Source organism: Pipra filicauda, unplaced genomic scaffold (assembly GCF_003945595.2).
Source record: "Pipra filicauda isolate LSUMZ 115617 unplaced genomic scaffold, ASM394559v2 scaffold12_size5214236_pilon, whole genome shotgun sequence".
NCBI classification, from domain to species: Eukaryota; Metazoa; Chordata; class Aves; order Passeriformes; family Pipridae; genus Pipra; species Pipra filicauda.
The window spans coordinates 1,126,434-1,152,969 of NW_024103763.1; the positions used below are offsets into that span (position 1 = coordinate 1,126,434).

General features: G+C 39.9%; 1 protein-coding gene across 4 annotated transcripts; it reads left to right on the plus strand.

Moving 5' to 3' along the window:
• Nucleotides 1-2,297: 2,297 nt before the first annotated feature.
• Nucleotides 2,298-26,536, plus strand: ACOT9 (acyl-CoA thioesterase 9). 4 transcript variants are annotated; one of them, XM_027731112.2, is made up of 16 exons: nucleotides 2,298-2,655; nucleotides 3,884-3,975; nucleotides 5,543-5,569; nucleotides 8,599-8,644; nucleotides 12,138-12,308; nucleotides 12,402-12,439; nucleotides 14,378-14,461; nucleotides 15,052-15,155; nucleotides 16,742-16,815; nucleotides 18,872-18,939; nucleotides 19,885-19,996; nucleotides 21,115-21,205; nucleotides 21,914-21,999; nucleotides 22,804-22,891; nucleotides 23,079-23,229; nucleotides 23,483-26,536. In XM_027731112.2, the coding sequence occupies exons 1-16, from the start codon at nucleotides 2,642-2,644 to the stop codon at nucleotides 23,539-23,541; spliced, it is 1,305 nt and encodes a 434-aa protein (XP_027586913.1). In that variant the 5' UTR covers nucleotides 2,298-2,641; the 3' UTR covers nucleotides 23,542-26,536. The 4 variants fall into 4 exon arrangements, with proteins under 4 accessions (XP_027586913.1, XP_027586917.1, XP_027586920.1 ...); XM_027731116.2 differs by lacking the exon at nucleotides 5,543-5,569; XM_027731119.2 differs by lacking the exons at nucleotides 2,298-2,655; nucleotides 5,543-5,569; nucleotides 8,599-8,644 and having other exon boundaries at nucleotides 3,905-3,975.

The window sequence follows — 26,536 nt, forward strand, 5'->3', positions numbered from 1 at the left end:
CTCCTTCGCTAGGAAGATTCCTTGAATTCCTGTATGAACGCCTCTCTCATGCCTCAAAGGTTCTCTGTTTGTAATAAATAAGAGGGGAAGGAGAAAAACTCCTTATTCCACATTAGAATGCAGTGAGTTAATAATTTTTGATTGCACGATTAAATATTTTCAAGTATTTCAATCCAAATTGTATCTCCTGTCAAATCTCTGGAGCAAAATACAGAAAATGCAATTAATATTCTGTATTGACCTGTAATTTTTCCAGATTAGTCTTTGGATGACATTCAGGATTCTCTTAGCATTTTCAACTGAATATTTTCTTCCTCATACTTAGACCTTGCATTGATATTTATGAGTTCATAGTTGCTTCCAGATATTTTTTAAAGTAACTTTAAATTACAGTTTGTCAACACCAGGCTGTACATAGAAAAAATATTAATCTCTGTCAGAATAGTAGAGAATACTAAATAAATACTGCAGGAGCATTGCTCAGAATTCAGGGCAAATGCAAAATTAACAATTTCACATAATAAAGCTACACGAATTTCCATAAGCTGGAAATAAAAGGACCATAATTCTCCATTATTATCTTTGAAGACATATTTTAGGTCATTAGAACTCTATTCCCATAAGCTAGTACATCTCATCTGTCATTTGTAATTATGCCCTGTAATGATTTTGGGATTTAGACATAACTAATTATCTGCCTGCATCCACAAATCATCTATCTCATGTGCAAATAATTTGGGGTATAAAAGTTATAGAAATAAATGTTGGGAAAAAATCAAGCCAGGCCTCAGTTTTATAACTTTATGTTTTGTAGACAGTTGAAGTCCCTTTGGCTCTGATCTTGAGTACGCTCAAATCAGGGGTAAGGTTCTCAGGCTCCTAAAAGAAACCTACAGAATATAAAGTTTTCCTTAATACTAAGGGGGGGTTCTCACAATGAGCAGGTGGTTTTCTTATGTGTCACAACCAGGGTTTTGTCTTTGGCACAGTCTTCTGCACTGCCCAGAGGTGATTCTTTTAGTGTCATCTTGATTTTTGGACCTTCTGCACGCATCCATAACAGGTTTCCACATTTTTTCCCATGACAGATGAATGAAAAGTTTTGCAATAGCACTATCAGCTTTTTCATAGAATCACAGAATGGCTTGGGTTGGAAGGGACCTTAAAGATCATCCAGTTTCAACCCCCTGCCATGGGTAGGGACACCTTTCACTAGACCAGCTTTCTCCAAGCCCCATCCAACCTGGCATTGAACACTTTTCTCTGCAGACCCACAGAGCTGGTCTCTGCATGGTCATGTTGCAAGAGGTGTGTGGCTGGCTGGGCTGGCAAATACAAGGGCTGTAGCTGGGGACTGGACTTGTAAGATGCTTGGGGTGTGGGCTGTCTGAGAGGAGCCTTTCCCCTATCCTGCCATGCCTGCAACTCTCCTACTTGCTGCCTTCTCCAGGGGTGAGGTTCACCCACCAGGCCCCTCTCCTGTGTGTGACTGGTTGTGCAGTCATGACACAGGAGGGAACTGCTGGCACCACGTCCACCACAGAAAAGCTGTGCTAGTAGCAAGGGTCGGTTCCTCAGTGCCCAAGGCACATCAGTCACTTGGTCTTTCAAAACACTAATCAATTCAAAACTGCAATCAATCACAAGTCTCATATAAAAAAGACACCAACTCTATTTTTTCAATTAGTTTTGTTTGTTTAGAAGCAATTTATCAAAAAGAAGGTGACAGTGAAAAGACTGATCATGTGTTACACTTGCAAGTAATGAATAATTCGGTTAATGTACTTTCACTGTTTGCTAGAACATGTTTTCTTGTGCCCTCATACAGCCTCGCTGGTGCCTTTGATGAGTCTTTGGCAAGGTGTGCTTAGCAACTTCATCGCTAACTCCTAACACCGGTATAGATCCAAGTACCCGGGAGGTGCGGACACGGTTTCGGCAAGTGCTCCCAGGTCTGCAACTCACGGTCTCTGTGCAGAGCCGGGGCTGACCCTCTGTCCGCGCACCCTGGCGTAGGCCCGGTGCCCTCTCTGCTCCAAGGTTCTTCAGCTCCCAGGAAAAAAAAACAATTCTGACGAATTAAATTTCTTGATTATTCACCTGTGCAAAGCGCTCAGCTCATTTAACGCAGCTGCGTTTTCCTAAATCGTCTTCTGTCCCGGAAATTCCGAAGCTCTCGATTACCTCCCTAGCAGTGCCCCCAAGTGACGGGCCGGGGCAGGAGGCCGCGTCCCCCCGCGGCCGTGTGACAGGAGCCCGCCCAGCCCCAGGCCTGCCGGCTCGGGGGGAGCCGCCCAGCCCGCCCTGCTACGGCACAGGGAAAAAATGAGCATTAAAATAAAAAAAATCACGGTGTTTATTGAACACAAGCCCTACGCAGGGCCCGCCCGCTCTGCCGGGCCCGCCCGCTGACTAACGGTGTCCGGCCCCAACCTCCGCCCCCGGGAGCGGCCACGCTGTGCGGGCACCGGGACAGGGGGAGTCCGGGCCGGGGCCGGGCGGTCCGGGGGCAGGCAGGGCGAGAACTCCCGGCTGCGAGCAGCAGGAGCACGCTCGGCTCTGTGCCCGGCGAGCCGCTGGCGCTGGAGGACCGCGTGCCTGGGGCAGGCGTGGCCCCGCCGTGACGGCCCCGGCGAGCACCATGCTGCCCTCCCGGTAAGGCGGCCCCCGAGCCCTCTGCCCCTGGCCCGGGTGGGGCATGGCGGCCGGGGGGGAGTCGGCTCTGAGGGACGGAGGCGGCGGTGCTCCGGCGGGGCCGGTGGGCCCTGGGCAGCCGCCGCCGTGAGGGCCCCGGGGCGCGGCCGGGGCGGGGCACCCGAAACTCCCCCGGCGCCTGGGCCGGTCCGGGGCACGGGGCGGGAGGGGGGTCCTGTGGGACTGCGGGCGGAGCGGGAGGGCATTTGCGGACCGTGCGGGACACAAGAGTCCAGAGGCTCCAGCAGTTACGGAGGCGTTTCAGAATTGCCATTCACGTCATCTCTGGTGCATACGAGACAGCTGGATTCTGAGGAGGTTTTGTGTGTGTTCCCTTTCACTCTCCTAAGTATTGCTGGTATATATGCAGATAGATATGGCCCTGCTTTTCTGCTGGTGCCTGAGGACCTGCCACCTTTTCTTTCTGGAGGTGAAACCCCAGTCCCAGCTGAAGAAAATTAAGGGACCAATAATCCATGTTCCCTGACAGGATGATGCTGTGAACTGTCACAAGGGGTTTTCCACTTGCCGACCCTCTGTGTTTTTGTGTTACCACAATTTTGCTTACTGGAGGAATAGTGGTGGCCACTGCCTGGTAGAACACTTACTGAATTGTGAGTGGATTACATTCTCTGAAGGGTTTCAGGGTTGTCCCTTCTTGCTTAATGGCTAAGAGGATTATATCCTGCAATTTAGGCTTGTCCTGAGTTGCTGCAGTACTAACCCATGGAGGAGAAGACCAGGCTTAGCTCAATGGGACTGCTTGGGAGACCTTGAGAAATCCTTCTTGAGATATTCCTCCTTCCACTGCTATGCATGCTAGAGAAGTGTATGCATGGGGTCATGGATGATTTTCTAGATGCACATGGACCCTGTCTGTGTTAAGATGCTACAGGGTAGAAGCTAGTATTGGGCCTAAGTTGGTTGTCCCAGGGCATCTGAACAGTCAGTGAAGAGATCGATTACTGCCAGTGAATCATCCTTCCTTCCCGTTTTCAGATAAGTACAGGTATCAGCTGGAATTTCAGCTGTCTTGGAACTGTTGTACTGATTGTATCTAGTTCTAAAAATCAAGCTGAAAATAAGGAGTGGTGTTTCTGAAATAATCAGCATCATTCCAAAATTAAATCCTAAATTATTTTCGTGACATTATTTTTAATGACACTAAATTCTTCTACTCTGCCTGTAGGTTGTGCATCATGAGGAAGCTTCCTTCTGTTCTGACTAGGACACTCACTTCTGGGACCACTGGCTCCCCAGTGCTTCTAGACATGTTTGAAGGTAAAGTAATTGACTGTACTCCAGAAGATTTAATGATGTTTCTAAGGAATTTATTCTTTCAGGTAGTGTCCCTGCATGTATTAATATTGTTTGGATAATGAGCATGGTTTTGGCTGTTAGCTCATGGTATAAGGGTTTAGGAAGCAGCAGAAAGTGACTGTATTTGTTTGGGGGTTAACGGCACAAGTATAATCACTGAAGCTGCAATTTAGGGGCTTGTCTGGTTCTCTAGTCTTTGAAGAGCACGAGTTCTTTTCTAGCAGGATAAATGCTGCTCAGGTTGGATCTAGATAGAAAGTCAGCGTAGTACAGACAGGTACAATGGGACTGGAGAGAATGGCCAAGAAGTGGGGGAACTGAGTGGAAATAATGTCTTACGGAACTTTAATGTGTCAATATGGTTAATTTTGTAAACTTGGAGAAATCTTGTAATCGGATCAGCAGCATTGCCTCATGAAATTGCTCTTGTCAATAGATCTTTGTGTGGAAAGATTGTTGCAGCACTCTAAAAGAATAAACCATAATGTTCCTGTTTCAGAAGCTTTAAAACTTTTTTCTTGCATTCTAATCCCTTGAACTGAGGAAAGGGCAGGAGGAAAAAGGCCGGAGCCAGGTACAAATAATTCTTTGATGGAGTTTTGCTTGTGTCTGAGATCTTCTTTTCTCCTTTATTCTCTAAACAGAAGTTATCAAGTAAAAGAGAAAATGAGGGTCATTCATTACTAGAGAACTTATTTTCATTGTCGTTAATAAATGGTAATTTAGGACATTAAGGGAGAGAAGCAAGGATACAGAATATTGCATATTTGCAAATATTATCCTGATTGTTTAGTTAGATATTTAAAAGGCTTGTAAAAACAGTGAAGCATTGAGGCCATCCTGGCCTTGCCTCTGATTAGTACTCCAATATTAGAACTTCAAGAGGTACTAATATTTTGAGGATTATAATAACTGTAAACATTTGAGATTCTGTTTCAAAATTGTAGCATTTAAATGTTACACAAACCTTTGCTGATACATAAACTACTTTCCTTTATTTATGTATCCATGCATTCACAAAAACAAATACTTTTTCTTAACTAGCTTTTCACATGCTTCCTCCCAGCTTTGGGTCCCAGTTGTGAGTGCCCTTTCTTCTTCCATGGTTCTCCCAAAGGCTACATGAAGCAGGACTTTGGAAGTTTCCTCTGAGATAACTCTCATCCCACTTCCTGAAAAATGCTGCAGTTATTCTTTCCAAAGTTAATAGTGTTTGTCAACAGCATATGGTAGCACCAGGTTTGAAAAACCGTTTGGGATTATGCAGCAAGCAGATACCACAGAGTCAGTGGACAAGGAACTGCAAAGCTAACTTGTAAGGAAAGGACAAACTGAGTTGAAAACACCAAGATACTGACCGTAAATCGGGCAAGGACAGGTTGCTTGCAGTTACTAACGTTAAGGAACATGTGCCTGAATGGAACTGAAGCAGGTAGAATAACCAGGTAACTCCTTACTAGATTAAATTAGATGTAAATTGCATTGTTTCTTTTGATTGGTAATCTAACCTGTGTTTTCTACTCCACAGGACATTCACCTATTCATGTGAATAATGGTGTGTTGTGGTAATCTGTACATATTAAAGTATTTGCTATAGCACTAAACTTACTCAGCTACTGTTTTTCCTTACTTTAGTATTCATGAAAAATGAAATGCTATTATTCTTCTCTGTCCACTTGCTTACAGCCACTTTGCCTTGGGTGAATGGCTCTGATCTTACTTGTGGCAGTATTGTTGGACCAGATCTCTGTCAGCACACTGTGTTTGTGGTGCTGTCCTGGATAACACATGTCTAAGAGGCTTGTGGGATACAAAATCTCTCACAACAGCAGCTCCTGCAGTACTTGGCTTCATTTTAGACATTGGAATATGCATCTTTCACCTGAGTCCGGACCAAGCTTTGTACCAAAACTGGTGGTCAAATATATTGCAGTGGTCTGCCTGAACCTGGATACAGCCTGGGAAGGCACCAGGACAAAAGATACGGATCTCACTGGCAAAGATGAATGCGGTGATCTTGCCCAGCTGTCCTTGTGTCCTTTGCCACAGCACAGTGCAAATAAACTCAGACCCTGCTGCTCTGGCATTAATGATCCACTGCTCAGAGTTTAGAAGATACTGTGAAATATGCAACATGCTAATGATGGATAAGTCCCATTTTGCACATTTAAGACATTTGCCAAATAATAAAAGAGAAATAGTTAATGGATTTTTGTAGTTAATTACTTAAATTTCTGTTGTAAGATACATAATATCTAGAAGGGCAGTATAGTCTTTCCAAGAAGGAGGAAAAAAAAAAAAGAGCAAAACTGTGTGCTTATGAGCCATAAAATGGACTAGATTTAGCTTGGCAACATCTTAAAAATGCTTTTGCATGTAGTCCCTTTTATTGTTAAGATAAAAATTATGTGTTCTCAGCCTGGCAAATGTTTGTACGTCTAAAATTGAAATCAGAAGTATTAAATGGGAGTAACAGCTTATATACATTTTTGCAGGTTTGAACTTGAGATTTTTCAGAGCTTTTAAAAGGAAGATGAACTTAGTTTAAACAAGGAGAAAGTGCTGTTTATTCCTCCTCCATCCCAGCACAGTCTATACTGTTGAAAAATTGAGGTTTTGTGTTCTAGAAGCTGTAACAGTGTTTCTGCTAACACTGTATTTACCAAGTGCATGCTATGGCAGCTTCACAGAGGGAGTATGAGTAACAGGAAAGTAGTACCTATTCTGTAAATAAGCCTGCTGCTTCTTAAATAAAAAAGAATCAGACTTTCTTCCCTTCAAAAAAAAAATCAACTCTCAAGATTTTTAATCACTTTCTTTCACTGGAATTTTTTTTTTTTGTTCTTAGAATTAGTAGTGGAAGTCTTCTCATTTCAAAACATTTTTAGCCTAATTTAATAAATAAATGAGGCCTAAGCAATCTATTTTGTTTTGTCTTTGTTTGCCTATCTTCCTGTCCCCCTCTTCTTCCAGAACCTTTTGTTGCTTGATAACAGCCAAAATAGATGAGCCGCCAATCTCAAAGGGAAACGTGTTTACACAAGCTTTGTGAAAATTGGCTTCTAAATCAGAGGCTTGTTCGAGTGCCAGAGCTAGTGCTGGGGTCACCCACAGACCATGGTGTTTGCTGGCTGTTCGAGAGTGACTGGGATCCATGTGCTGGCTGGCACTCAGCCCTTTGCCTGCCTCTGGCTCAGGCAGACAGAGCAAAAACAGGCTGGGAGTGTAGGGGCAGGGGCTGAGGGTGCTGCAAGGGAAGGAACAAGAAAGGGAAGGTTTGGGGTATTGCTGTGGTGGTGCTGTGGGGGGACTTGGGCAGAAACTGTGTGAGAAGGAGGAGGGCTGAGCTGAGTGGATCTGACTGAGAGAGGGGAATTTAAATCCTAGGGAATCATGCTAGACTCGCTCCAGGGGTCACAGGACAGTTTGCCGATCACTGTGAACACTCTGACAGGGCATTTAGCTTGAAAAATGCCAAGCCTGATAAAGGATCAGCTTGTGACTCACCAGCAGCCCTCTTTCTATTTCACCATGAAATTTTGGATGTTTTTTTGGTAGCCCTTGCTTGATATGTCTCTATTTTGTCCTAATACTTGAACCTCCTTGTATAAAAAATATTTGCAAATAAGCAAGGAATCCCTACTATACAATTCTCAGCTTCTGTTTGGAGCATGGGAATTGTTGCTGCTTGTTTTCAGATGTTTCCAAATAGCCAACATTTACCTGCCTGACAGCAATAGGGTAGTTTAATAGATTTGATGGGACCTTGGCACACAACCTCATCTGAGCAAGAGTAGAAAACCTGCTTGTGCAGATTATTCTTGAAATTTAGGAAAGATTTGTGCAGAACTTGTATTAACTCTGATCACAAAATCATAGAATCAGCTGGATTGGAAGGGACCTCTGAGATCATCAAGTCCAACCCTTGTCCAACCGCTGCAGTTACTGGACCATGGCACTAAGTGCCACATCCAGTCTCATCTTAAAAACCTCCAGGATGGAGAATCCACCACTTCGATAGTACAAACAAGGCCAGAATAAATTTTTTAGGCCTGTCTTCAGTATCATAACATGGAGACTGCTAAAAATTTGGGCTCTAAAACCCTGCTGGTGAGAGCCAGGCTGCTGCTGTTACTTGCCTTTGTGGGTGGGATTGTTGAATTGGTATTCTTCTCATTCCCTTTCTCACAGCTGCACTGTTCCCTTTTATGTTCTTTTATGACTTTCTGATTTATCTCCACAGTTTGTGTTTAGGCTGTAATATTTTCATACCATAATTCCTCAGTCTGATCTTGATCAACTCTCTGTTTCAGCTCTTAATTAGCACTGGCGGTGACTGCACTAACAAACACCTTCTTGGCTGTACACAATAAGCTACGGCATCATGTTACTCAACCCATTACTGTGATATGCCTACTAACAGCATCAGTGAATTTGGCCAAACTTTTGTTTCTGCGCTGCTATTTGCATGAATTTGTTTAATTTTCTTGTTCTGGGATGAGGATTATGCCTTCTAACGCCAGGCAACCTCACGTTCATCACTTGGAGAACTAAGCTTGATTTGCTTTGATTTTTTTTTTCCAGTGCGGAACAAGTTGAGGGATATAGTGGGAGCATCTGCCAACTGGAGGTACAGTGTGCATTAAATGTATTTTGCTTTATTTGTGAAACCGAGGTAGTTGAAACAAGGCTTCTGAATTGGTACTTTGTGGATCACAAACTTCTGAAATTTCTCTGGCAGAAGATCTTTAGCACCAAAGGAACAAAATATGTGATGTTGATGTGTAAAAGATTGTCCCATTAGCTTTGAATCCAATGGAAGTTTAAGAGCTGTAGAGTCAGTCTGGCTGGCAGTGTCATGTTGCTGTTACCTTTGAGTTATCTCTAAGTGGATTGCCCACATGGTGAATTTATCCTGCACTGGATTCAGAGGCTGGTTCACTGTGAAGCAGGCTGCATGTCACTTTGGAAAATTGTCACCTCAGTATCAGGGTCTCCTTAATCACGAGCATCTTTAGCATTTCCTTTGTCTGCTCTAACTTCATTTTTGACTAATTTACATATAATTTAAATGATTGATGTTTTGACCTTATTCAGGTTACCTTCCTCCCTGTCCATTACATTGACTAAACCAGAGTTGTCTGTAATCCTCTACTGTTACAATTCTGGAAAATTCAGTGTAGCAGTTTAGGGGAATTCTGTATTGCACCTTGGTTGGTCACATGTGTATTGTTAATTTTCTTATGGCTGTGTTTGCTCTTCTTACACACTTTGTGCACTGATAGGGAAATAAAGAGTGGCTCACCTGGGTGGAACGTCTGATGAAGGTCTTCTGATTCAGTTTATCTAGGCAGAATTGTAGGCATGCTAACAAAAGTGCCTGAATCCAGGAAGCTGATTTTTGCTTAATAAGAGTAGGGTCTAAGCATGAAGGGGCTTGAAATTTTCAGCGGGTCAGCTAGAAAGGGCTCTAGAAATTGTTTTATGAAAAAGCTTTTCCCACAGCCCAGAATGGCTGGGGAGAAATGACTCCATATGGAAATACCATCGGAGGATTGAGATTTTAGAGGGCTCTGGTCAAATCTGACCCACTGCCCCCATCCTGGAAGGAGAGCATACTGAAACCAGGATCAGCACAGCAGTGTTTTTCTTAGACAGGTATGTCTTTTGTGCTGTGCAAGATGCAGCAGAAATGGTTTACAGAGTACTGAATGCTTCAGCAGCCATGGAGAAGTAAAGCTGGGGAGACCATAGCTGGGAGTGCTTGAGAATGACAGGTTTAATATGGGGAGGTTGGGAGGGCATGGATCATGTAGCCTTTGAGATCCCACTTTTAAAACGCAGAGACAAAGAACTGATACATGTGGAGACTGAACAGCTGGGGATGAAATTGAGGCCACAGAATGACTGAAGAGGACAAATCTGAGGGAATAGGATGATAGGGGTCCTGAAATTGCAGCTAAGGAAGGACTGATGTGCATACATCTGGATTGTTGGGAGATAGGAGAGATGCATGTTGGAGGAACACCTTCAGCCATAAATTTTGTGAAAAGTAAACTTCAGTTTGTGATTTCTCTTGTAAAGGCCAGTGGCATTTTGTATTCATTTGTTATTAAAAAGAAATATCTTGCTTATATGTTTATTCTGGTTTTGTACTTAAATTGTAATTAAAATTATTAATCTGTTCCTTGTTAAATATAGTCTAGATGAAGTTGTGGACATTTCAGAAATAGATGAACATTTCTCAGAATGTTTAGGGCGAGTGTTAGTTATTAATTAGGTGAATTACTGTTACTGTATGACTAATACTGCAGTGTGTAACAGTATTTGTTTGTTGAAAAATGTTACTGTGTTGAGCCCCACTTCTGTATATTGAAGTGCAAATTCTGAAGTGGAAGTCAAGAAGAGTTCTGCTGCTGACCTCAGGGGAGCCAGGATGGGACTGGTGAAAATAGAATATAATTGAATTTTTATTGTTTGGTTTCTTTGTGTTTGTAGACAAATTTCTGATTCACTCTTTGATTAACTTCTCTTAAACCTTTCACTGAGAGACCTTGGAAAAAAGTTTTTTAAAAAGCCTGAAGGTGAATCATCTTGAATGTTGCATCTTTCCTTAATCATCTCGTATATTCTATTTCTATGCAGTGGCATAACTTCAAACATTAACCCTCTGGAGGAGATTGTTATCTTTCTGTTTCCTCTGAACTCTGTGGTAGTCATGTTGCCAAGATGAGGTAAACCATATCTCCTGTTTAAAACAAACAAACAAATAAAACTAACTGAAGTTTTCTGCTAGACTTTTACTCTCTTTGATCATGGATTATTCATATTTCCCCAAAACTTATTAAACAGAAAAGAGAGAATATAAATATGGTGAAGCTTGACTTTCTGAAATAAAACTCAAGCCAAGTAAGCCTGCATCTTAAATGGCTAATACCCAGAATTCATCCAAAGTCAAAACTTAAGACAAATTTTCTTTTTGGTGAAAAGGTTCTCTCTTTCTCCCTTTCTTCCTTTCCCCCCTCTCTCTCTTTCCCTCTCTCTTTCCCTCTCTGGTTTTGTTAAGCACAGTATCACTGATCTCAGCAATGCAGCGTGCACAACTGAAGGAATGATGCATATCCAGAAGTTTAACGTTGGTTGCTTGGTGTTTTATGCCTTCCCTTGCTCTATGAAATGGATCCATAGTTTTGCATACTCCTTGGAGCTGTTGCACGTTTAACCCTTAGGTTTTTGATAGATTCTAGGGATGTTATGAAATATTTGCTTTATTTGGTTAGGTTGCACTTTTAAGAGGAGGGAACTTTGGTGGAACAGGTAAGAGAGAATGTTGGGCAAGACTGTTACATCTTGTAGATACCTGTGCAAGGAACCAACTTGATAGACTGCAGAGAAGTGACAGTAAGTTGGCCCTTATTCGACTGTGAGAGTTGCAGCCCCTCTGAGTTGGTGGTGCTGGAAAAGTAGCTCTAAAGGAGCAGTGCTCCCTTCTCTGTATTGTTTCTTTCTGTAGCTTTTCTGTATAGTTGTAAGATGTCTTGGTAGGAAGAGAGAGAAAGAAATAGGTTAGTTTTCCCTGTCTTTTAGCTTGCTGTATGAACTGATGCTGTAAAGGGGCAACTCACCTGTGGATGATAGCAAATCTTAGCAGGTTAGTTCTCTTGTTCTTAGTACTAGCCAACACGGTACAGCTACTTTACTTCTTGGGAGAGATTATAAATTGATGTTTAGTTCTTTAAAATTGTCACTGTGGCAAGAGTTGTGATACTGTAGCTATGGAAGACATGAGTATGCACAAAAACTCATAGGTTACATTATATCTGATTTGTTCTTTTCAAGGGGAACCATTTTGGTTACATTCAGAATTAGATTAATTTTGTTCATAAGTGTGAAGTATGTGCTTACCACTTGTACACAAAGATATTTCAAAACTTTCTGCAGTAGTCTTGCTTAGCATCTGTCATTACGTGCATCTCACTTTCTTTTCAAGGCTCACTTACTGTGTCTTGCTATTTTTACTACGTTTTGGTTTTCATTTTGATAATCATCAATGTGACATCTTTTAGCTAGGGTTGCAGCTGTGTTGTCATACTCTAGACAGATTTTTTTTTTTTTCTTACCAGTGATCATGTGCAAGCAATGCAAGAAAGAAAAGCTCTTCATACTTTGCTTGCAAAACATCAGGAAGATCTCCCTCCCAGAAGAATGAAGGATAGCTACTTGGAAGTTATTCTACCTCTAGGAAGTCAGCCTGAAATAAGAGAAAAGTACCTGAACGTACACAACAGTGTAAGGTAACAAAGCAACCATGTTACACACACAGGAAACTGTTAACTTCCATTTGCTATGTAAGTAGGTATTTAATTGTCAAAACCCCTGTCTTACAGATTTGGAAGGATCCTTGAAGATCTCGACAGTTTAGGAGGTATGTATCTGTGCCCTTTTAAACACTCCACAAAGTGATTTTGAGTACTGCTGAGCACTGTTTGGTGTGATACAGTATGACCTCGGGCAGAGAATCCCATAATTGTGCTATCTCAGAGGGGAAGGAAAAAAAGAAGACACTAATGCTGGAAAGAAAGGATGGATGATAAAGAACAGACAGAAACAAAATTGTTCCACTTCAGCTTCTTACCTCTGTCAAATTTTTAATGGACTAGTTACAAGAATAATTTACTGAAAAGTGATTCTAGATTATGAATCTGCATTGAGTGTTAACTCAGACATAATGTGCACAGTGTGTATTGAAAATTAAAACTTAAGATTGTTTTTTCTTAAAAAAAACTCAACAAAAACTGACACAAAACCCAACAGAGGTTGGAAATATTTTAATCTTCCCTTTGGGGTGAAGAGTGTATAATCTGGAAAGAACAGAATGTAACCACTGAGAACAAATTAAAAACAATTGATGTATATTCTTGGGTTCTGTCTCCAAATTGATATTAAGGGTAAAACCAGCTCAGTTATTTCATGAGTTAGCATCCTTAATTTTTTTTCTTCTTTTCATTTATTTGTGGTCTTGAAAAGTTAAAGATCTTTGACTTTTGTATTGCAGTTAAAATAAGTGCTAGGTTGTTAATAGAACTTGGAGATACTTTTATCTTAAAAAGTCACCAGGTGACTTCTTCTTCATCAAAGTTCTGTAGCTGCTTGGGAGCTTTTCAACGGAGGTTTTTGACACAGAATAAGTGCTTATTAAGGGAAAGCTGTGAATGGAACGTTTTTTTTCTCTTCCTTCTGAGGGTCCAGATTCACAGAATTGAGGAAGGCAGAGAAAGAAGGGAATGTATGTCTATCTAGGATAGACACAATAGCTGGATGATTTATATTTCCTTCTGGGAGGTGGAAGATACTGGCTTCAGCACCTGTCCTGAATTAGAAAAGGAGGCTTCAAACTGTTGGCTACCCTCCATTGTTAGATGAGAGGAGTCTGTTTTTCATTCTGTGCCTTGTTTATTTTCCCTGAAAATCTGTGAAGACCTTTTTTTTCCCTGTGATGGCACAGAATGTCTGCCTTGTTTGCAGTCATACTGTGCTCCAGTCAGTTCTGCTGGGGATGTATTGTTTTGGGTTAATCAAGATTCTGTCCCAATTACAAAATATTCAGGATGGCCATATTGATGTTACGAGTTGATAGGCATAACAGGTTTTAGAATTGTGTCTCCAGTAATTTTAGGGGAAAACATAGATTACTTGGAAGGACAGAGATCTTTCTTCTCTTATCTTGTTAAGTCCAAACAGATACTTTTGATTATGGAAATCCATGTTGAGTGAAAGTCACATGAGCACTAGGACAAACCCTATTTTTGCAGCCTTGAATTATTCTAAGGAGTCTGTTTACTTGGATGTGCTCTTAAGAACAAAGCTAATTAGTTTAAATAGTGGTTTGGCTTTTAGTGACTGTGGTGTGATAAATATCTCTGACTGTGCTTTCATGCCTGTAAGGCACATCTTATTTAATCTTCACCTCTTTAAAGGAATCAGTATTTTAAAAGTCCTCAGATAACATGTATCCTTAGACAACCTGCATGAAATCAAAGCAGAAGATAGGAAGAATCTGAGATAGTGGGCTTCAGGGTAGAGGAAAGAGATTATGGGGGATTTGGAGTAGAGTGATGAGTTTATTTAAAGTGCTTAGCTAAATTTCTCTTTGTAGTGAGTAAATATGCATAAAACTGAACTGCTGCATCACTGTTTTCTTTACAGCAATCACATGCATGAAAATGTGGAAGTTGGGCTTTCCTACAGTAGGATATTTTAGTTTGTGTTTTGCAGGTACTTCTCATGCTTTGCAAAGATGGCTTTGATCTGCTCCACTAATGATTTTGTTAAAGAGCTGACTCAATTTTTGTTCTCTCCCTAGTTCTTATTTGCTACACTCACACCAAGCAGGAAATGCAGCCAAAGTCTCCCTTATCCATAGTCACAGCTCTGGTGGATAAAATCAGTAAGTGGCAATTTGGTCAGTAGAAATGGCTTCATCTGTTTGTCTTACTCTTTCAGCAGCCAATGCCTTCCCATGGTTGTTGAGGATACCTTCGTCACCCTCCTGTTTAGTTCACTTCATCTTGTTTTGGCCTTGAACTCTCAAGTATTGTGGCTTTTGTTGAAGGAAGGAGAGAAGAGGATTTTGTAGTGCTTTTTAGCATTTCATATGTCACTTCAAAATACAACTTTCATGCTTTCTACACTTCTATGTTTAGTTTTCTCTTGGCACCTGGGTTTCTTAGCTTCATTATGGAACAGTGCTTGTTCTGGTGGAGTTGGGACCTTGCTTGTCTCACATGTTCTGCTGAACACCTCCGGGGGTCTGCTGTCCACCTCTGTGACTGCTTCCTACTCCAGTTCTGGCTTGAGAAGTCTGGAAAGGCAGAAACTGCAGACTAGCAGTTTGGTCCGTTGCAACAACCGGCTTTTCTGGGTTGTCTCTGCGTGTGTTGCCACCTTCAGAACACAGAAAGGCCTTAGAGAATCTGGCCTTTCTAGTATTAGATGTGAGTGATCTGTCTCCAGTAACCCCTAATGTTTGTCTTGTAGATTTGTGCAAGAAGATTATATATCCAGACTGTGACATCAAATTCACAGGCAATGTTTCTTGGGTTGGGAAGACCTCAATGGAAGTGACGATGCACATGCTGCAGGTTAGTTCCTGTGACTTCTCTCCATCTTATGACAGGCATGAGGTGCTTCAGGGGAAATTCTGGATGATGGCTTGAGCAATCTAAATTATATATTCTAGAATAACTTTCTGAAGGGCTTGAGGCAGCTCTAGTGTTCTGAAGACCAAGATAGCTTCCAGTAGTCTCGATGCAGCAAGGCAGTCTTGCTAATCTTTCAAGATATGCATTTTTCATAACTAGTATTTTGTATTTAAAGTGCAGCACAGTACTCCTACTGGAAAAAATAGGTGTCTGTGCTCTGCATGATCTCAAATAAGCTTCTCCCTGCTTTTGAAAAACTTTACTTTCCTTATGCCTTATCATTTTATAGATTTATGAATTTTAATGTTGGTATTCAGACTTGATGTTAAATTGTATCTCATGTGCTCATCTTATCTACTGTGTAGCATAATTTTTTTAATGAGTTATTAAATAATAATGGAATATAAATGAAGGCTGTAACTAGGCTACACTATGCAGGAAGCAAAAGGAACATTAATAATTAAATTTAAAAAATCTTAACATTTCTAATAAATATTTACTGTGAGTTCATTAGTTAACTGAAACATTAATTCAGTTATTTAATTATTTAGAGTAAAAAAGATATGCTATAAACACTTAAATGATTGGAGTGAGTCCAGAGGAGGGCCACTAAAATAGTCAGAGGGGTAATAGTCAGAGCACCTCCCCTGTGAGGAAAGGTTGAGAGAATTGAGACTGATTATCCTGGAAAAGAGAAGGCTTTGTGGTGACCTAATTGTGGCCTTCCAGTACCTGGAAGGAGCCTACAAGAAAGATGGAGAGGGACTTTTTAGAAGAGCCTGTAGTGACAGAACAAGAGGCAGTGGCTTCAAACTGAAAGAGAGTAGGTTTAGATTAGATATTATGAAGAAATTATTTACTGTGAGGGTGGTGAGGTTCTGGAACAGGTGGCCCATAGAAGTTGTGGATGCCCCATCTCTGGAAGTGTTCAAGGCTAGACTGGACAGGGCTTTGAGCAACCTGGTCTAATGGAAAGTGTACCTGCCCATGGCAGGGGGGTTGGAACTAGATGGTCTTTAAGGTCCCTTCTAACTCAAATAATTTTGTGATTCTATGATTCTGTGATAATTCAGAAAAACAGATAAATATTTTTTTATTCGCTTGGTCTCCTTAAATAAAATCTCTTATGTAGAAGATAATGTTACACCTTTATTGTCAGAGTTCCTTGCAGTGCTGGCATTAGTGGCAGTTCCGTATTAACAAAAAAGTATTTTTCGGCATTTTTAAGAATAAATGTTAAGTGGGTACTTTTACAATGCCTATGTTGATTTTCTCTTCTCCCAGCTGAAAGCAGTTAATAAGCATTCCCTGCTAAATGTTTTACTGCAGAATTCCTGAAACTAAAGTTTTAATTTGCATTATTTCCTTATCTTTGACCTATTGTGAGAGATGTTGGAAGGGATGACAGAATGTGAAAGTAAGCAAAGTTAACGGTGTGGCCACATAGTTGATGTCAACTAAAGAGCTTGCTAAGCATGTTTACAATTTTAGAGTTTAATAATACATTTTTTTTCTGTCTCTCTTAGCTACATGATGGTGATTACAGCCCTGTGTTAGATGCAACCTTTGTCATGGTGGCCCGGGACCCAGAGAATAAACGGTAATTTGTAGGACAGGAAAATAGTTTTCTGACTCTTGCTGTGCTGAAAATGGCAAATGTGGCAGCTTGCTCTGTATGTGTGGAAGCCCTATAATGTAAGTGTTAAATAAATCACATAGTCAATGTTTTCTGCTGGCAAGTGTTAACTTTCCTGTGACAAGCTTCAGAGTATTGATTTCAGCAGTCAAATGATACCAGGATTTGCTGGTAGTTTTGGAATCTGACCCTTTTCTTTAACAGATTTTCCCTTTGTTTGAGTGACTGGCCTGAATGAACACAAGAAGTGAATAAATCTGCCAGAAACCCACTTGCATTCTAGTAGTTGTTAGAGCTAAAGACAGAGTTTCAGTAGTTAAATAGTCTTTAAGTGAACAATACCATTAATTCCCTAATAGACACTTGATAAGTGTCACCAGAATAATTCAGGCTGCAACTTGCATGTGTAACTAACATGGAACTGATAAGTATTCCCACAGAACTTTAAAAACCCCTAACCACAAATTTTGTTATTTTTCTGGTTTTACTTTATCTATAATTCCTTAGTCATTAAACTAAGAGGCTGCTCAGTTGCAGTTTTGCTTTATAACTCCAGCATCAGATAAAAGGTTGTATTTCTTAACCTCTTTCCTGTATAGCCCGCCAAAGTAATAAACTATTTCCTCTTTCCAACTAGTTTAAATAATTGCTTGTATTTAATGAAGAAGGGTGTGTTTAATGAAGGGGTTTTACTTTATTTAATTATGTAGTCCTGATAGCATTAGAAGTAGTTTTTAGTTTGGTTTCCTTCAGATTTTTTTTAGAACCAATGAACATACTATACATTGAGAAAACCACTTATATTTATGGTTCCCATTCTAAGGACTAATTTTGCAAAATAATTACATCAAATCTGATGTCATTATGCACTAGCAGATTGACTGAGGACAAGCCTACATGGACTTGTGCAGATAGATGCAAACTTCAGTGTCTGTTGTACAGGCTAGCTGGCCACAAGCCAGCTGTGTTTCTGTCCATATAAGGAGGGTGTTTATGTGAGGTAAAAACCCTTCAGAGAGGTACAGGGTACAATAGGTTGGCTGTAGTGCCACAGAAACGTGGCTGTGTGCCTTTTGGACTATAGCAAACTTTGCATCTCAGCAGCTTGGGGCTTGGGCAGGAGAGCTGAGGCGAGGGAACATAAACTCTGCAGTGGAGAAGGAGCTGCTTTGTCTTCAAAATCCAGAGGTTTAGCAAACCAGGAAAGAGCAGTTTGTTATAGGAGAAAAGATCCTCTCTCTGTGTGCCTCTTGTCACCAGCACAAGTAAAGACTTGGGGTAGAGGTGGATTGTTCAGCACATACTTTGTGTGTATGTATATGTTGTTTGGAACATTTGTATAAATGTTGAAAATAGAAAAATAATAATTAGGAATTACAGGAAAGAATGGTTCTTGAAAATAACCATTTGCCTTTACTTTTGAAAATAATTAAATGTCATATAATTAGGTTAAAGTAAACTTACTTGTGCAGTAAAATAAACATAAAAATTTGTGCTCAAGGCATGTCATAATCTTCTTTGATAAGTAGTACACGTGGTAAACAGCTTTTGGCTGTTGATAACGCTGTCATGGGAGCATGTAGATTATAAAAACACTTGCTAGCTATGCCACTGTGCTCTTTCTATTCCAGGAGGAATGGTACCATTCAGTTTTTGGTTTAGTCTATCCTAGATCATCATGGCTTCATTTGCTGAGTTTCTAAGCAGCTTTCTGCTTGAATAATCTTCATTATAATTTATAGGTACAATTTTATCTTCTTAAGAGGGAGAGACGCATCTCTTTCTTAATTACACTAGGTAGTGTTTGGATCACTTAACTGCCTCTTCAGAGTTAAAGCTAATGGGATATTCTTTTGGCAGCTCCACATTATGAAATAATGCAATTATTTCTATGATATAACCTGAAGTATGTCTTTTCATCTTGTAGTGTGTATGTAAGCAAAAATGGAAGACTGTTATAATGTATTTATAGAACAAATTCTTGCGAAGTTTGTAATTTAAAAAAAATTCCTGTCCATAGGCCAGCATTTGTTAATCCACTCATTCCTGAGAGTCCTGAGGAGGAAGAAATCTTCAAGCAAGGGGAATGTATGTCATATTTTCTGGTAGTATGTACATCTGCCTCAGGTTCAACTTAATAGCTGAAAGGAAGTAAACTTCAGCAGTTTCTGCTACTTAGAAATGCTCCTAATTTATTTAATATCAAATTTTTTTTCTGGCTCATGTGTGTCAGTAGTGTAAGAGAGTTTCAAAGCCTGCTATCACATACTTGGAAACTATTTGGCTAAACTGACAGATAAGGGTGCTCCTGATGTGCCCTGCACACCCTCTGGACTCCTGTGTTTGCAGGATGCTCCCTCCACTTTGGGTCTGAGTGCAGCCGAGGCTCTCCTAATGCTCTGACTGATGGATTACCCCATGGTGGACCTGCTAAGTGCATCCCAGCTCCTTGCTATCTGGGTGCCCATGTTCCCTTTGGAAAGAAACGGAGAAAAAGAAAAGGGGGAGAGCAGGGGAAGGAGTGTGTAGCTCCATCTTCTTTTATTCCAAGATGAAGTTTTAAAGCAGAGAATTAGAGAAACATTGAAGGCTGAATAAACTGGACAGAAGATCTTTTAAGCTAAATTTTCAATCATTGCAGCCTATGGTAATGAGTTCTGTCATAAATTTCCATTCTTGTACCATTGGCAAAGCCCAAAGGTTCTGTAGGGTTTCTTGTTAGATATGTTTTTCTGTACTTTGAGGGTAGTACTCAAGTTTTCTGTAGAAGCAGTGGGTATCATAGTGCATGTATTGAAGTTCTTCATCAAAGTGGTGAGGTAGCAGTAAACTTCTGCTTTATTTTTTCTTTGATGCAGTTAATTCTAAAAGCCAACTTTGTGTTTGAATTGATTGGACCATGAAGTTACAGCTTTTAACTTACAGGGGAAAAAAGAAAAAAGGAAAGACAGTTGATTCCAAGTTAAAATTGTCAGAGCCATTATTTGTTTTTTTCTCTGAACTCTAATACTATGAGTTTTTTTTAATATTTAGTGAACAAGCTGAGGAGGATTGAATTCAGCACTGCTTCCTTACTGAAAATGGCTCCCACTGCAGAAGAAAGAAACATTGTGCATGACATATTCCTTCATACTTTGGACACAAAGTAAGAAGGGGAGTGGTGGAGGAGAACTGATGTATTATGAAAGAGAAAAGTGCCTTTTGAGTGGGTGCTCGTAAGAGGGTAGTCTGGAATAAATGAACACATTTAAATTCTGTGGCATTTTATTTGGAATGTAGGTACAAACTTTAATGTGACATTTGCAGCTCTCAAAAGAGTCTTCAGTTGTTACATAGTGTTAGCTGTGCCAAGATGGTGAAAGGGACACTGTAAGCACAAAGACCTGAGCAAGCTGTTAGGAATGATCTTGAGGAAAAAGGTTAATCATGTTTAACCAAATAAGGGAATGGATTAGTTTTGCAACCATGACTTGTACAGTCTCAGAGTTTTCTGCCATGATACCTAGTTAAAAAACCTGTGAGGACAGGAACTGGCCATATTATGACCAAATAACTTTGTAGTGTGTTTTTAAATATAATACCTGACAACATTATTTGAGAGAGACTGTTGTTGGCATACTTCTCTTATATTTGAGATTGATGTGAAATCATCTGATGCCCATGGTGATAGAACAGTGTCTAATGACAGTAGTGCAGTGTTATATTTGTGATAATTTATAATTTTTTAAACATTATACAGTTGTTATTTTTAAAGCTGTTTACTAAAGGGAGACATGCTTTCCCTTAAAATTAGCAGATGTATTTTGTACACATTTTGTCTGGATTTGAAAACCTCAAACTCTCTGTGTGTTTGATGTTGAATTATTCTGTTAGCTCATTGTGTGCTTTTAATTGCTATTATGACTTAAAAAAACAGAATAAGGTTTTTCTGACAAAGTGTGTGCTTTGTGGTTGTGATTCATCTTTTCTTTCATGTGCTTTTCTCGAGCCTCATCAGTCACATAAACTTGAACAGTAGTAGAAGTTTTTGAAGGATCAGGAGTGTAGGTTTATTGCAGTAACAAATCAAAGTACTAGCTTAGATAAGGCTTCAAGGTCAGTTGGAACAGTGTTTAGTGACACCCTTTCTGTTTTGGGGTTATTTTGGTGTTCCATATTTTTGTGGGTTTTTTTAAATATGTGTCTGCATTTAATATTTATGCATTTTTGGCTGCTGAATTCTGCTAATTCTGTGGACTATAAAGTTTTTTGTCTCTTCCAAAGGACAGTAAGTTTCCGGAGTCGTAAATTACCACCCAATTCAGTGTGGATGGAAGATGCAAAGCTAAAAGGCCTACAGATTTGCCATCCTCAGGTATTTTGAAAAATATTAATGAATTACAGAAATGTACTTAAGAAGTAACTTTAAAAGGGAATTTTTACAAGGACATGTATTGACAGGAAAAAGGGTAATGGCTTTGCACTGAAAGAGGGGGGTTTAGATTAGATTGTAGGAAGAAATTTTTTACTATGACTGTTGTGAGGCACTGGAACAAGTTGCCCAGAGAATTTGTGGATGCTCCATCCCTGGAAATGTTCAGGGCCAGGCTGGATGGGGTTTTGAGCTCTGGTCTAGTGGGAGAAGTTGAATTTTTATGTAAGATTAGTCAAACCATTATTTTGTTTCACTTCTACAGTCCTTGCAATGTATTTAGATCATAGTTTCTTTTGCCAGTTTTTTGTTATTTGTATGGGTTACCACTGCAAAATAGAAGATTTTTAATGACCTTGTTTTCTTACTAGACTATTCATTCTGTGTAAAGAAATTCCTTTGTAAAGTGTTTGCAAAAAGTTTGGCCTTTGGTTGCTGACACAATTTTGAGTTGTTATCTTGTGTTTTTAAATGAGTCAGATGAGCTCCTAGCAAGTAAAGTTGCCTTGGGCATTTTGAATTTTGCATGTATATTTCAGTAGTGCTTTTTATATATTCAGGTCTTGGGACTTCTGTTAAATACTGTAAACTGAAGTGCAAACTTCAACACAATCCTTTGAAAAGAATTTTGATTTTTGTTTCTACGTACAGGAACGGAACATCTTCAATAGAATCTTTGGGGGTTTTCTCATGAGAAAGGCATTTGAACTGGGATGGGCAACTGCTTGCAGCTATGGGTGAGTTGTAGGCCTGGAATATTTATATCATCCAGATCACTGTGCACATATACATAGGTCAGGAAGGCCAAGCTAACCAACCTAATGACTATCTGAGCTGAGAAAACCTAGGTGTCTAGTAGAATCTTGAACTATTAGTGCACAGTGCTGTTTTACTTAGGGCACCTGTTGTATTTACAAAGAGATTTGCATCTTGCTCCTTGGAGCTCGGTTTTTAAGCAGCACTTGTCAAGATAGAAAATACATCCATTTTCTGTTTTAACTTACCAAGGTATTCAGATGAACTTTTGAAGATTCATTTTCTTTGTAACCATATAAAATAGACATTCTAGCAAATAAATATTACATCCTTTCATTCCATACACAAAAGGAATGGTTTCTGAACTTCTAGTAACTGCTTGAGCATGACTGAAGTCATCACCCAGCAAAGCTCTCTCTATGTGTCAGTTAAATGGAGTATGCATTGCCTGATACAAAGTTAAGTGGTTTGTGTCAGCGCTTGGAAAATTGAGGCCTGAGCAATGGTGGCATGAAGATCATATAGCAAGTGTAAGTCATAGGATAGAATAATGATGCAATAATATGTCCTTAGAGACCATGCACTTTCATTGGTGTGAAAGATTTCCTCCAGTTACTTTTGTCTTTGGTGATGACATAACTCACTAGCACTTCCTGTGGCCTCTTGTTTAAGGAAGAGATTTGTTCTCTAGCAACCCTTCATTAAAATGCTGCCAATAAAATATTTTAAATTTCTCCAAACATCCTTTTTATTCTTGAGACAAAATTTCTCTTTTGCTTCCTCAGAGGTTCCAGACCCTTTATTGTATCTGTTGATGATATCATGTTTCAGAAGCCAGTTGAGATTGGATCCTTATTACTGCTTTCTGCACAGGTAGGAGTTGATTTCTTTTCGAAAAGGAGCAAACCTTATCTTTGCTGTGATCACTGCCAGTCACTGATAATAAACAGTGCACTATGAGAGCGTGTGACTTTTCTTGTTAAATGGTGTAATGAAGTCTGTTGCAGTTTTCAGCACCAATGGTAAATTACAAGCTATAATTCTTGTTTTAACTGTGTAGGTCTCTTACACGGAAAAAAACTACATCCAGATTCGAGTGCACAGTGAAGTTTATGATGCAAATACCAGGGAGCACCATACTACCAATATCTTCCATTTTACATTTATATCAGAAAATGAGGTCCCACGGGTTGTACCTAATACATATGGAGGCAAGTATTCAGTGAATATGTTGTCATCATAACTCTGTAGAAAAGATGACTTTCTCTTGAAACACTGGTCATTTTAGTAGATGAACTATTGGCATTTGAATAATTTAACAGGATTTCATGGCAAAACACATTTATTTTATGCTTTGATGACAGTGTGGATTGCTTCTTGCTTTTGCGAGTCTATGTAGTTGTAGTTGCTCAGTATTGATACTAAGTTCTAATATGGTTCTCTCTTTTCTCCACTTTATTTCAGAGTCCATGTTGTATTTAGATGGGAAGCGACACTTTGATGCAGTCATGAAAGAAATCTGACAGGCACTGGGTGCTGCATCAGCAGTGTAGCAGCACTGTCTTGGAAAGAGAGGGCTAAAGGACAGGTGCTTGCAATACTCAAAAAAACCCCCAACAACCACCCAAAACCAAACCAAACCATAACAAACCCAAACTCCACAACAAAACCTGCCTTTTTAGTGCTCTTTATGTATTTGCATATATTTGGATTTTTTATTGTTCGCTACTAGAATTTGTTGAAATCTACTTTTACATGCCAATGCTACGAAGAAAGGCTGAAAAATACAGCTTTAGATAGCTTCTCTTTTTCTGCTTTGAGAGATCTCATTACAACCTTTGCCGTCTTGTCACCATCTGCCTTTGTTCCCTTAGTAGCTCTCCTTTGTGTTTCCCTGATAATGGATGGAAGTTCTGTCAGAAAAATGTGTGCAATAGGTAGATGCACACAGGTGGAGCAATTTGACCTACATTCTTGTGTGAATTAGCTCTAAGGTCATCATTTTTTTTTAACAGGGACACATGTATCTAGGCAGCAGCATAGGCTCAGAAGTTACTAGTGTGTACACAATGTAAAGCAGGTGTTTCCCATCAGTGGGGATTTTACAAGGTTATTGCAGCTTCTGTTTTGGATGGATTCACATTCCCTTGGGAGGAAACTGATTTTTGCAATGAAATGAGGTGGCCAGGTGGTATCTTCTGGCATTCTGTTCGTGTACAGCCAGTCCTTGCCAGCCTCTTCTAACTTTTGTTTTGTTTGTTTTAATATATAACAGTGAGTTCCTTAGTGAATTATTTCTCATGTCCTGCAGACTAGAGACCTGATTGGTAGGATTGGGTGGGACTGGGAAATGGCATTGTAGAACAGAACATTTTGGTTTATTAAGGATTAGGAACAAAAAAGGTAAAATGCTGCTCAAATGATAATGGCGATGTTTGATGCTGGAGTTAGGGGTTTAAAGAATCTTTGTTGAGCAGCTCCCAAGTCAGCTGCTGAATGGTGGGAGGATCTTTAACCACTGAGGGGTGGTACAGCTAGAGGACAGCCTCTCCCTCAGCTGGATTATTTACCTGGTTCCTTGGCGGACTGAAATGCAGTATGATTATTGCATAGGTTGGCAAGTTTACCTGTGAAGGACAGAGTACTTTCCCACCACAGAGGGGACTCTATGGTGGACATAACTATGGCAACAGGAAGTAATAGGAAGAAAGTAATGGATACTGAAGTGCTTCTGATGTAATGGAGAAGGTTTTAATAATCTTGAGTATCTGGCAGATACAGCTTAACATCCTGAAATCAGGAAGGTGAGGGGATGGGAGGCATCAACTTTTAGCAGTGAATATACTTATCACAAGCACAAAACTAGACCTCTGATACCTTCACATCAAGACTGATATCCTGTCTGATCAAGACACACGAAGAGGAATTCGGCTCAGTGATAGTTAAATGGATGACATGTGATGCCTAATGATACACAAGAACAGACTCTGACTTTAGATAAAAGGTTGATAAAATAAAGCAGCATGTTATGCTTTTGTTTCTGAGTAAGAAAATCTGAGAAATTCATAATTAGGACCAGTTTCCTTTGGTGCTAGGATGGCATGAAGTTCATGGCTCCTGACAGCTAATTGCTGTTCCTGTGAGGAGAGTGAGCGTTGTAATAACCAGCATGTTGCACATCAGCCTTTCCTTTCTAAGACTCAGCTGCTGTTACTGATGAGTGGGATCAACAGCTTTCCAGTGGAGGCACAGGGGTGTTACCTGCTCAGATCAATGCATTGCCATGATAGTAACCTCTTGGTTCCTTCTGTAGGGTTTCTCTCTTCAGCCATACTCCAGTGCTGACTCAGCTGTATGATTTTATAATCTTTTTCTTTAATGATTTTAATGCTGTGGAGATATGTTGTATTTTCTGGGCTTCTCCCTTTTAAAACTCTTTGGAAACTCAATATACTTGACTGACTACACAAATAAAAAACTGAAATTCTGTCTCAGCTTCTTCCCCCCTCACTGCAGGGATCAATGTTCACTGTTAAAAAATAAATAGGAAGGCGGGAAGTGGAGGGATCTATGTATTACTCCTGACTATCTGCAGGTTTTTATTATTGACCCAGTGGTTCCTATTTGGGTTACTTTTTTATAACACTTGTAAGTTAAGGGGATACAAAGTTCTTCCTCTACTGCCTTTTCAGCTGCATTTTAAAAAAAACATAATTATCATCATTTCTAAATTCAGCCTTTGGGAAGGGATGGGAGAGGAGAAAAGGTAATAGAGTAGGGAGGAAGGCATGACATCAGAACCTCTGGACACAGTGAAGAAGATGAACCTTTCAAATTAAGATGCTTAGAAAAAGTGTGTTCTCAAACTTCATGATAACTTAATCACATACCACAATGACAGCATTTACAGAAATGTATGTACAGACATACTGAATGTGTGTGTATATATATACATATATGTAAAAGATACTATATGTCTTTCTGTTTATTACTATATATATGAGCTCATGCATTTTTTACTCTGAGAAGGTAACTCCAAGTTGTCACCCTCTCTGGTGATAGGCACATGTGTCTTTGTTCCAGGGTATGCATCCTGCTTTATACCTTTGTGTGTGAGAGAAAATTGTTCTCAGATATCAGAATTAAAATATTTTAACATAGTAATTAATGTTGGGTTTATGTTGAAACTTAATGTCCAACCCGTCACTGCTGTAGGTGACTAACCATTACCACAGAAGCCTAAAGGAATTGGTAGATAATCTTTGTATTTATAGTAAGCCTATCCATAGAACTGACTGTGCTCTGTAGTGGGAAGTTAATGTTTCTGTGGCCATCATGTCTTGGAATACCATGAAGAGTGGGAGCAGGATTGCCTCCCCTTATCCACTCGCTTAATGGTGATATAAAAGGAGATTTATGTGGGACTGGCTGAACTCAGTGCCCAAGAAAGCGCTTTCTTTTAAATGTTTTTATTTTTTTGTGGCTAAAAAAAAATATTAAAATTATTACTCAAACTTA

Coding starts and splice junctions, on each gene's coding strand:
- ACOT9 (XM_027731112.2), top strand. Junction 5,570..8,598: donor ACCTATTCATGTGAATAATG/GTGTGTTGTGGT, acceptor TTTTTTTTCCAG/TGCGGAACAAGTTGAGGGAT. Junction 16,816..18,871: donor CGGGACCCAGAGAATAAACG/GTAATTTGTAGG, acceptor TCCTGTCCATAG/GCCAGCATTTGTTAATCCAC.